The sequence below is a fragment of the Rattus norvegicus genome, chromosome 18 (genome assembly GCF_021556685.1).
Source record: "Rattus norvegicus strain SHRSP/BbbUtx chromosome 18, alternate assembly SHRSP_T2T, whole genome shotgun sequence".
Taxonomy (NCBI): Eukaryota; Metazoa; Chordata; class Mammalia; order Rodentia; family Muridae; genus Rattus; species Rattus norvegicus.
The window spans coordinates 13,859,679-13,872,983 of record NC_141551.1 but is presented as its reverse complement, the minus strand read 5'-3'; the positions used below and the strand labels follow the sequence as shown (position 1 = coordinate 13,872,983).

Genomic DNA, 13,305 nt, shown 5'->3' with positions numbered 1-13,305 from the left:
GGGACGAGTGAGATACAGTAGTCAGCCCAAGAAACACTCACGTTTGTCTTAATTTTCATACTTTAGTATATTACCTGCAGGGCCTTAACAAAGCAAAAACAAGTATTCAGAATACAATCCATTGTTAATAATAAGACCTTTGGACAGTGTTCTCCAGACCTTTCAGAAATTGTATACTCTCTCCGTTTTATAGGCAGGGTACTACTGAGTATTTCAAGCATCTCAAAAAAAAAAATCAAGGCAGGGCAACCCCATTGCAGCAGACCCCATGACAATAAATTCTCCAACTCAATGCATCCTTCCTAAGAGCCTCATCCCGCCCCACTGTTGTCTAGAATATTCCAATAAAAGGAGACCACAAGACCATACTGCACACCAGACAGCACCCTAACTAGACAGGCAATTACTTGAGTAGACATGTCATGCTTGCTTTGCTCATCACCTCTGCTTTATCCAATATTGTCACATTCCATTATAAGCTTGAAACGCAAGTACAACAACAAGGGTCCCAACTCAGCATCTTTTTTTTTTTAAGATTAATGAAGGATATTATCAATTTCCGTAAGTGCTAGAAATAAGCTCTGTTTTTTTTTAAAAAACACATTTCTAAAATACTCACCTAAACCAGACTTTTTTAAGCGTTTTAAGTGCTGACTTGTTTGTTTTCCAGTGGGAGATTTTTGCCCATGTTTCATTTCTTTATCTGAACTGTCTGCTTCCCCATTTTTAGACTCAGATCCTAAAAAAGGAAATAGTTATTATGCCATTATCTTCCTCTCCCTGTCCTTGACAAGAAACATCTAAAATTGTTTTAAGAGCCACAGATATAATCTCCTTTTTCTTTTCCCGAGTTAATATACTACCATACCCACAATCTGATTCCCTTATTGGATATCAGAAGAAAAGGCCAATAAATCAATCAGCTTGCAGAGAAAGCAAGAGCAGATGGCCTAATAGCAGAGTTTGACATACAGTCACTGGTCGAAAAGCTTTTAAATAAACGAGTTGGATCTTTTGTAAAAATACATGAATAAGCTTCAATACTACAATGCCATTTAGAGATGACATCAGAGATGAGAGAGAGAGAGACAGACAGACAGACAGACAGACAGACAGGTGGAAGAAAGGGAAAGATCAGACCTTAAGCAATAGCTTTATGCAGAAACAGGAACAGAAAATGCAAACCCTAATCCACAATGAATTCAGCAGTTCTCTGCTGACCCAGGGACAGGAGGTGATTTAGAAGGAGGCCAGCACTGCATGGAGGTGAGAGGAATACTGTAAGAACACAAAAACTCATAAAGGACTCTGGGCTTTGCAGCAAGCGCTGAAAAGCAAATTCACAGGCAGAGAAAAACTGCTTTCGATGGTGTTATGCACCAGCATGTGGTCCAGAACTCAAGTTTAACATTCAAGGGAAAGCTAAAGTCAGGACAGCAAGTCCAACAGCAGCATCAGCATCAGCATCAGCATCAGCATCAGCATCAGCATCAGCACCAGCACCAGCACCAGCATCAGCATCAGCATCAGCATCAGCATCAGCTTCCTCACACGTCCTGAGCTTAGCAAATTAAGTCATTTCACAAATGGGCTCCTGCCTTAAGTACAGCAACTGGGAAACACTCTGTTTTTAAATCAAGAAAGAAGCAAGGGCAGGTGCACATATATAATACATATAGACATTATAACTATATGTACATATGTACAAAACCGAACCACGCACGAGAGTATCTTTTCAATTTCAAAAGATAAAAAAGAAAAAAGAAAAGCATCGAGCCATCTCAGTCCGTGAGGAAGTCTTCTCCGGGGAGAAACTGGCCAAGCATACAATATTTCAGCTTTTTACCTGAAGGCGAATCCGACTGCTCATCAGACACCTTTAATGGTGTCAAAACAACACGAGGCACAGTCTTGTTCACCATCATTGAGACTCCATTTCTTCTTTTCTGCTGCTGCCTCAAAGCCTATAAAACACGATAATAAAATATAACATAAAAACGTATCCACAATGATTTCTGGTGATTGAATTACATGATCCACTTGCTTGTGACTGCCTTCAATCCCACAGAGCCCCTGATTTGTCAGGATTCTTGGTCATCACCCCTGTCCATTTTTTTCCCTCAAAAGCATAAAATTGAGCTTTGGCAAAAGGGGTTTAAGCCTGAGACTCTTTTCGGTCTAATTCTGATAACAAAACAGCCCAGAATGGTTTATTCTACCTTAGCAGACTGCCTTGAAAGCCGGTGGACCTTGATACTAGGACTCCCAAGTAAAATAAATGTAAAATAAATGTTTCGAAACCAGGATAAAAATATATGTGTCTGCAATTCTCTCGCAGGTGCTTCGTCCCCAGCACGCCGCTCAGTCAATCAGTTAACACCGGGTGTCATCAGTATGTAAGGCATGTAGAACTACTGTATTGATGCGTTCACTCAGCCGTGGGGAGCGCTGCACAAAATCACCGAACATGGCAGGAATCATTTATTTCTGTGAAGGGAATCAGTCCTAATCTTGGAGAGCTTGCAGCCCTTGGCTTCTGTCTGCTTGACTTTGGCATTAACCTTCAGAACACGAACATGACGGGGTTTGGGCAAATCCAAGAAGAAAAAAAAAATAGATGGAAGAATAAATCTCTTCAAATGGGAATGCTTTGTGTTTCGTAAATGAATCTGCCGCGGTGATGATGATATAATAAAAGGTATTTAAAAGTTTTGAAATACAGTTTTATCTAGCGGATCGCTTTATGCAGAAAATTACCCGTAATAAAAAGGGTTTTAAGCACATGAAACAGGAAAAGCCATTAAAACCTGAAGCCGCAAGAATGCTGGAATTCCTCAAAAGGTTAAAAGGCTGGCCATGGACTGTCTCGAACCTTTTTATTCCTGGATTCTGTATGCTTTCTACTAATTTTACGATGTCTCAGTTCTATGATTAACGCGCTTTGAGCAACAGTTGTCACAATCTCCAGAAATAATGCCTTGACTGTATATTCCTTGGCTGTCAGAAACAACATGATTTTATTTACACAAGGCATGAGCTGTATGTTTGCCTTGTTGACCAGAAGATTTAGAAGCCACCTAATTATAGGAGTGAGAATCTGACCCTCAATTAGGGAAGAGCTGGCAAATTTAGATGAGATTTAAAGCCACACAACAGAAGGAATAGTTGGAGAATTTTTTTTATAAATGATACATTTACTACAGATAACATGCAAGGATTCTTATATTTATAGAGTTTTTGTGAAGTCCCCGGCCCTGCTGAGAAACCTGAGATAGAAAGACTAATAGTGTGCCATGCTTCTCACTGTTAGCCTGCTGTCAATATTATATTTAATGAGGCCACATGTGCTATAAACTATTTAAGGATTTTCTCTTTCTTTAAGCCGTGTATATATAATTAGACAGAAATTGTCTAACATACTTGCATAAATCTTTCTCATCTTTTATATAAGAACTCAAAGCACAATATAGACATTAGCTGAACAATACAAGAGAATCAGGCAAAGCCGTGCTTCCAATTATAACCAAAGCCTTCTTCACCCACTGTGTAAATCTCCATAAAAGAATGAAAGCAGCCAGAAAATACAGCAATGCATCTCTACGAGTCTATGTATCACCGATCTCAACTCCTCTGGCAAATATTAATTTTCTTAAAATATCCTCTCTATATGTGCAAACACACATGTGTGCATGTGAAATTAGACTGTGGAAAATGTTGATTAACTGCAAAAGAAACAGATCACTAATGGCCTAGACCTGCAATCAGAAAGTCAATAATGTCATGCTTCTCTTTAATATTTGTGGTCGATGATGATGATGATGATGATGATGGTGGTGGTGATGATGATGATGATGATGATGAAGATGATGATGATTGTCATGGTGGTGGTGGTGGTGGTCGTCGTGGTGGTGGTGATAAACTTTTGCCACCAGTTTCTAGAGCTAAGAGGATGCTACAACTAATAATTTAACAACTGGATAGAAATCACAAAATACAAGAATAAAAACCTTGACTACTGTAAATTATTGTCAGGTCATAATAAAGAAAATACTAACATGGAGTTGATTCAGATATTTCAAAAATATGTAAGTCTGAAGAATACCTCTCAACACAACATTTTAAAAGCAAGGAAATGCACCACCACGCACTGCCTGCAACACAAACGACATCTCCATCACACAGGGAACAAAATTGTTTAAGTAGACCTGAAGGATAAGAGGTCCTGTTCTGTGCCCTTTCCAAAGAGGAACTGGGGCTGAAGACATGACTCAGTGAACAGGAGCACTTGTATGCAAGTGTGAAGACCTGAGTTTGATTCTGGACATGGCTGAAAAGCCAGACATGGCCACACACATGCCAATAACCCAGTGTTGTGTGATAGAGACTAATTGTAAAGAAAGAAAGCAGAGAGCAATAGAGGAACCATTCCCCTTGGCCTCCATATGCATGCACACAGACACATGCCTCTGAATGCACACCTACATATAACACACACACACACACAGACACACACATATACACACACACAGACACACACAGACACAGACACACAGACACACACACACGTACACACACATACACACACATACACATACATACACATACACACACATATATATACACACAGTCACACAGACACACACAGACACACACAGACATATACATACACATACACACACATATATATACACACAGACACACACAGACACACACAGACATACACATACACACACATATATATACACACAGACACACATACAGACACACACACAGACACACACAGATATACACATACACATACATATACACACACACAGACACACACAGACATACACATACACATACATACACACACAGACACACACATACACATACACAAAGACACACACACACAAACACACAAACATACTCACACATACACAAAGACACACACACATAAACACACACACATACTCATACATACACAACAGAGACACACACACATAAACACACAGACACACACATACTCATACATACAAACACACAGACACATACACATAAACACACACACAGACACAGACACACACACAGACACACACAGACACACACACGTACACACACACATACACACACATACACATACATACACATACACACACATATATATACACACACACACACAGACACACATACAGACACACATACAGACACACACACAGACACACACAGACATACACATACACATACATACACAGACACACACATACTCACACATACACAAACACACACACACACAAACACACACATACTCACACATACACAAAGACACACACACATAAACACACACACATATACATACACAACAGAGACACACACACATAAACACACAGACACACACATACTCATACATACAAACACACAGACACACATAAACACACACACAGACACAGACACACACACACACACACACAATTATATTTACTTCCAAGCAGCACTTCGAGGAGCAGACAACAAAGGGGAGGTCATATCTGTTTCCTGCAGCATCAGATTATAAACTGGAGTCTTGATATCACAAACTGTAACATCTATTTAGACCCCATCAGTGGCTGTCCTGAAAAATCGAACTTACTTTCCAGGAAGAAGAATTTATTTGATGGTGGACACTGCTTACCTTCCACCCAGAACACAATGTGAACAGAAGAAGATAAAACAATTTGCTTCCATTGAAAATCAAGAGATTTCTCAGATGTCTGTATGTAAGGGTCTGTAGACAAGCTTCATGCCTACTGGGCACTTGGGCCTTTGGTGGCACAGTGTGTACCCTTCAGGGAAGGACAGACTGCATTTTTTGTTCGTGAGGCAGTATGTATCCACAGTTAGGTTGAGCCAGAAATTCAAACTGGCTGGGTGGCAATTCTTGCCAGTTCTCTGAAGAGCATTAGTGGTATAGGAAGGCAGACAGGGACAGATGAGGAGGCTGGCGTGAGCCAGCACCAACACACTCCACTGAAGGGCCAGGAGCTGCCACAGCAAATTGAATTCTTGTTTGCTTATTTCTGTAAGTGCTGGGGATTAAACCTGGGGCCTACACAGTCTGTACAGATTAATACTGGGCCACATTTCACCCTTTTGTAGATTATTTTTTGATAAAAGGTCTGACCACATTCCCCAGGTTGACCTTATATCTGCAATCCATCTGCTAACAATGTCTGATTCAAATTAATTTTTAGGTCTTGTTTCCCTGTTTATACAAAATGTGTTAAAAACAGAATGTATGCAAGCTGAGGGCAGGAGGTCAGCATCATGTGATATGTACTAATGGCCTGCATGAACTCATCTGTATCCTACGGGATGACAAGCATACCCAGCCACCTCTCCCTCAACCCCCTTAATTTCTTGGTTGTTCTCATTCAAATTGGCAGGGCTTTCATCATAGAGCAAGTTTCTTGGAGTTTTAGGGGGGGAAAAAGAAAAGAAGACCTAGCATAAAGATATAATAGAATTTATTTTTATTTGATTTATTGAAATTTATTCATGTTGAAATATGAATCTCCCTTAACTTGAAAAATATATCTATGTGATTGATCATGGGGAAGGGATCAGGAAATTGGTTTTGGTTGTGTGTGTGTGTGTGTGTGTGTGTGTGTGTGTGTGTGTGTGTGTAGGTTCCCTAAATGATGGAAAACACTTATCCATTGTGGCATTTTGGGGACATGGTTTTGTTCTTCTTTTTATGTTTTAAATTCTTTTTTTTTACATCTTTATTAAATTGGGTATTTCTTACTTACATTTCAAATGCTATTCCCTTTCCAAATTTCCAGGCCAACATCCCCCTAGCCCCTTCCCCTCCCCTTCTATATGGTTGTTCCCCTCCCCATCCTCCCCCCCATTACCACCCTCCCCCCAACAATCACATTCACTGGGGGTTCAGTCTTGGCAGGACCAAGGGCTTCCCCTTCCACTGGTGCTCTTACTAGGCCATTCATTGCTACCTATGAGGTTGGAGCCCAGGGTCAGTCCATGTATAGTCCTTAGGTAGTGGCTTAGTCCCTGGAAGCTCTGGTTGGTTGGCATTGTTGTTCATATGGGGTCTCAAGCCCCTTCAAGCTCTTTCAGTCCTTTCTAAGATTCCTTCAACGGGGGTCCCGTTCTCAGTTCAGTGGTTTGCTGCTGGCATTCACCTATGTATTTGTTGTATTCTTGCTGTGTCTCTCAGGAGAGATCTACATCTGGTTCCTGTCAGCCTGCACTTCTTTGCTTCATCCATCTTATCTAGTTTGGTGGCTGTATATGTATGGGCCACATGTGGGACAGGCTCTGAATGGGTGTTCCTTCAGTCTCTGTTCTAAACTTTGCCTCCCTATCCCCTCCCAAGGGTATTCTTGTTCCCCTTTTAAAGAAGGAGTGAAACATCCGCATTTAGGACAGGAGTGGCCCTAGTTATTCACCTCTACCAAGGTTCAGACCTCAGTGTTTGCTGCTTGGTCTTACATCTTTGGTCTACATTCATTTTAGGACTACAGTGCCAATGATGCATTTCTAATTGTCAGGCTAGATGCTATTTTGAAATGCAAGCAGGTTGTTTTATTAAACAATTCTACATCCACTCATTTTAAATCCAGAAGGAAGGAAAGATGGGAAGTCTAGAACAGCCTAACACTAAATTCTAGCTGATAGTATGTACAAAATTTAACATCTTGTTAACAATGTCAATGACAGGAGGTCACAGTAGTTTAAATGAGAACTGATCCTATTCTTAAGCATTTGAACACTTGGTCAACATCTGGTAGCACTATTTGAGAAGGCTTGGGTGCTGCAGCCTTGCTGGAGAAAGTGTATCACAAGATGCCTTATAATGTATCTAGTTACTCCCTTTGCGGCATGCTTTTGGATCAAGGTGTGGCCACCCAGGTTAAATGGTTAAGACGATTTGCTATGTTTTCCTGAGTCCCTGGTTCAAATCCCAGGATCTATACCTAAGCATCTGTAACTCCAATTACAGGACTTCAGGGGCACGAGACATACAACTGATACACATACATACATGTAGGCAAAATATTAAAATACATAATGCAAAATTAAATTAAATTAAAATGACTCTGTACAGAGCAAAAATAATACCACACTAGCTTCAAGATAGTTGCGTATTTCTATGAAAGGGAAGGGGAGTTGCTGACTGAACATGCTTTCTCTATAGAAAAACACTCTGACGTTCTCTTATTTAAAAGAAAGGAAAAACTTTTGAATAATTTTATTTTAGATAGAAAGCTTTCTAGACATTCCTCTCTCTAAAAGGGGAAGGGGTCCTCCTTCTCTCTAATGGGAGTAACCGAAATAAAGCTGAAAACCAGGAGCTTTTGTGTTGACTTGGCACGTTGAACAATAAATGTTCACTGTGTTTTAATAGAGAAACAACAATGTAACTTAAGAATGTGTAGAACACAGTAAGCCACTTATTGAAAATCTGAAAATACCACAGGCAGTGAATGCTAACACTAAAATAACTAGAGACGTAAGCACACATGGGGAACAGCTGTCTGTGTCGGCAAGCATTGTGACTGGTACACTAAATGTCCAAGTTAGGGGTAGGAAACTACTTCCACTACCACAAACCAGCAATGTATCAAGACTCTATCTACTCTGTTGTGGTGTGAGGGGGAAGGGTCAACAACCATCCTAAGGGGACTGACAGAAGTCAAGTCAACAGAAGCAACATGCAGCTGTGCTCAGTACTACACTGCTACCAGAATACAACACACTCTCCTTTTGCCTACCACTCTCTCCTGCTGGTTAAGATTCCAAAATATAGCCTTGCTTAGTTTCTTTGAAAGTTCAAAAAACTCATCATTCCACATGGTCTCAGGATCTTAAGTAAATACCACGGTAGAAAGGAGAAAGGGCACAAGGTAAGAATCATTAGACAATCCTGAGAATGCTTAGGCCGAACAACAACAAAATTTCAAGGGCATGAAATGTTACCCATGACAGTATGTCCATCACATTAACTAATACTGTGACAATTTAAAGGTAAAAGAATTCAGATATTATGGGAAAAAAGACAAGACTCTACCCAATAGCCATGGCAATACGGCTTCTATGTAGTCCAACCTACAGTGGTGATCGGCAGTTTTTAGGTCAGAAAATGTGCTTGCTATGGTACTGTCCTGTACCAATGGGTCTGAGCTTAGAAGTGGGATGCTGTGTCTGGCTTTGCTTATGAGAGCTTTGTTTTAATTCTTTGTTTTTTATATATTTGTGATGCAAAGGTGCCTGGGTAATTAAGAATTTTTCACCTGTCTCTTTCTATTATAGCTATACTGAATCAGAACTCTATCTCTCTCCCTCCCTCCCCCTCCCTCCCCCCTCTCTCCCCCTCTCCCTCTCCCTCTTTCTCCCCCTCTCTAAGAGGCTTATTAAGCAAAGCAATGTGAAAGTGTATTCATATACCTAGAGAATTAGAGGAACAAGCTGACCCAAAGAGGCACTAGCAGCCCATTGGGTTGTGTCATGGGATTGTTTTTAAGTTTATATGAATATTTATGAAGTTGGTAGATATTCATGGAGATAAGGTGATTGTCTCTTCCAAATCATGATAGGAAAGTCTCTATTTTTAGGGCATTTCATCCCATTATCCCCCTGAAAAGCTTATAAGGAAGACCTAAACCATAATGCAAATGACATTCTAATACGGCCTGGGTCCTCTGAGGACTTGGACTGCCCTTAGTGCACATGTGTTCTGATGGAGAAAGCGCCCTGGCACCTGGGTTTCTTCTAAAGCTGGGAGAGCTAATTGTAGTTTCAGATATGTTACAGTATAGAGGATCAAGAACGAGAATGGCTTTGTAACATATTTGCAGGGGTGAATGTAACTGAGCACGAGCCATCACTATGGACCATGTACTTAGCACAAGCAATGCTTTCAGAAATGGTAACCCTCGGGGGCTACTTTGTTGCCCTCATAATGCCGTAGAAAAACTCAAGTTTTCAATTTAAAACTCAAGTTTATTATTTCCACAAATAGTTTCAAGAAAGAACGTTATACTCTCTGCTAAATGGAGGTATTAATGATGAAGATAGGATCTAAAACTGCAAGTTTAGATTCGGATGTCATCTCTGAGAGTCATTGGCTTGATGGCCTCATACCATCAAGTTATGCTAACTCTCTGGGCCTTGGCTTACTTGTAAAACAGGCATTCGGCTGGGGATGGTGATGCATGAAAGACGGAGAAGCAGGAGAGTGAGGAGTTCAAGGTCATCCTTAGCTACAAGCTAAGCTTAAACTCAGTTTGGGTTTTATGAGACCCTTTCTCACACAACAGCAATAAAGAAAAATAAAAATGGACATGTGTGTTTTCATAGTTTAAAGGATAAGTCATAATGTAAACATCAGTTTATATAATTATCATTGAAGTGTTTCAGTTGCCTTAGGTGTTATGATTTTGATTTGTGTGTATATATAAACACATGGAACATATATTCACATACATTAAATCATGTACAGGCATATATGTGCATGTTTACATGGTAGTCATTGAAAAAAGTTATATCTCATCATAATCATCAACTGTACAAAACTACATATTGCTTGAGCTATGACGTAAATGCCTTATGTATAGGCAAGCTTTCAAATGCTATCTTAATGCATCCGGCAATTACCAAGGATCCAGGTAAAAGTCTGTAGGGGGTGCTTTCTTCTGAATATGACGTACACTATGAATTAGTTATTAAAGGAACATCAGCATATCTGATCTATATTGAACCGCATCTACTTGGTTACCAGTTTGCTACTTGGCTATAAGATAGGAGTTACAAGAAAGGCACAAACAACTCCCTCTCATAATTGAGAAACTCACATGACACACTTCTGAAAACAAGCCTTAAACTACAAGAAATGAGAATATGTTTCTCATGAACACTTGTTCTAGTACAAAAAAAAGAAAGAAAGAAAGGAAGGAAGGAAGGAAGGAAGGAAGGAAGGAAGAAAGAAAGAAAGAAAGAAAGAAAGAAAGAAAGAAAGAAAGAAAGAAAAGACAAACAAAGGGGGGGGGAAAGAAAGATTACCAACAACCCACTGCTGAGTCAGGTTTGTACAGCATTAGTAATTGTATTGAGTTCAAAGGTCTAAAGGAAGTGAGAAAATAACGTCCCAAGCACCAGAGCAATCAGAATCTGTCTCTTCCCATTCATGCACAGCAGGACTCACCGTCTGCACATCCTCCAGACCACACACCTTGGAAGCATGCATTTCATTTATGATTCCATTTATGTTCTTAAATGCCACAGCCACAAGTGTCCAATTCTGTACCTTTTCTTCTATGCTGTTTAGTATTTTATTGCCTGTGTCCTATTTCCTATTTGCTGCTTGAATGAGCATTTGCTTAGGCTTACCTATCTCCCCCACCTTTTTTCCTAAATTAAAAAGGGATATCAATGCTGATCACAATTTTCCTCTATAGCATCTAAAAACACTTCATAAAAAAAAACCAAACATGATATGAATGGTAAGTTATCCAAAGGAGACTGAAATAATACAGGACCTTAAACATGGATGGGAGTGCCATGATTTCAATAATTAATGCAGAATATATAAGTAACACAGCTTGATATTAAAACTTTCAGTTTCTGTCATGTATTTCCTTGTTTGAGGCAGAGGAGGTGAGTAGAAGCATCTGAAATCTACAAAAGCATGTGAGCTGGGACGATGATTCCCACATGCATTCCCAGAAGGAGTAGGAGGGTTGCTGACAGTGGAGGGCTAGCCTAGTGTAAATAGTGAGATTCTATCTCAAAACAAAACCAGAGTGGGCAGGGTAAGGAGAGGATGAAGGGAGGAAGATGTCACAATAGCATCCAGGAGAAGCTTGCCTGTTGGGGACGTCTTTAAAATCGCTTCAGAAAACATTGTTTCTCTTTTCCTAGTTATAAACACATTACAGGAACTGGAAGGCTGTTTCTGACTTGATACCACTGCTAGATGAATGTAGTGAACACAGACAGGAGTACAGGATGCAGCGTACACACTTAGTATAACTGTTATTCCACAGCCCAATCTAACCATGGTACCTCTTGCTCTGCACAGCTCAGCACATGCTGGTGTGATGGTGCCAGCTCACATTCGTTTACTGAGGATTGTGGGGCAGCCATGCTCTACAACAGCTTCCCACAGATTACCTTGACTATCCCCAGGCCAACCCTATGTGAAAAGTACTCTCACTATCTCACTTCCAGTGAGACTTAAGATATACAGAGATGGTGATGGGCTTTCCATTGGCTGTGGGCAAGGTAATCCCAGAACTGAATGGGAAGCTCACTGGCATGGCCTTGCATGTTCCTATCCCTAATGTATCTGCTGTGGATCTGACGTGACACCTGGAGAAATCTGCCAAGTATGGTGACATCAAGAAGGTGGTGAAGCAGGCATCTGAGGGCCCACTAAAGGGCATCCTGGGCTACACTGAGGGCCAGGTTGTCTCCTGGGACTTGAACGGCAACTCCCACTCTTCCACCTTTGATGCATTGCTCTCAATGACAACTTTGTAAAGCCCTGGTATGACAATGAATAAAGCTACAGCAACAGGGCAGTGGACCTCATGGCCTACATGGCCTCCAAGGAGTAAGAAACCCTGGACAACCCACCTCAGCCCAGCAAGGATACTGAGAGCAGGAGAGAGGCCCTCAGTTGCTGAGGACTCCCCATCCCAACTTGGCCCCCAACACTGAGCATCTATTTCACAATTCCAACTCAGGCTTCACAACCCCACCTCAGGCCCCCATAATAACAGGAGGGGCCTAGGGAGCCCCCCTACTCTCTTGAATGCCATCAATAAAGTTTGCTGCACCCCGTCTCCCCTGAAGATATTCAGAGACAAAACTGGTTTGCCCAGATTGCCAGAATGACCATGATTTAAACCAGGCTGTGTCAGTGCCCAAACCCAATATTAAAACCATACACAGGGCTGAATAGGTCAAGGCTACAAGGTCAGGTACATTCTGTGATAAAAGGATGAGGTTCCATTCAGCATCAAACGATATCCTCTGATAAGATACCGTGCTGAGATCCAAATAAACAGGATGAACATAAATAGTGTAAACTGAGATAAAATTTTCAAATTATATAACAAAATTGTCAACTCAACTGGATTTACTTAAAGCGCTCTCTCTCTCTCTCTCTCTCTCTCTCACACACACACACACACACACACACGCTCATGAATGACTTTAAGCACATTTCTGATTCTGTTTTACAACAGAGTTCTCGGTTTAATTCTTGCCTCATTTTTGAGATATAGTAAAATTATTCTATTAGATATTGTAGAAACAGTAGCC

The 13,305-nt window shown here is 40.6% G+C and overlaps 1 protein-coding gene across 1 annotated transcript in view; it reads right to left on the bottom strand.

Moving 5' to 3' along the window:
- Asxl3 (ASXL transcriptional regulator 3) overlaps positions 1-13,305 on the bottom strand; it is a 107,918-nt gene that overhangs the window by 76,180 nt on the left and 18,433 nt on the right. The window contains exons 4-5 of the mRNA XM_087593606.1: positions 1,847-1,964; positions 620-739 (exon numbers count right to left, since the gene is read on the bottom strand). Of these exons, the coding sequence (XP_087449732.1) occupies positions 620-739; positions 1,847-1,964 (238 nt within the window). The remainder of the gene's footprint in view (positions 1-619; positions 740-1,846; positions 1,965-13,305) is intronic.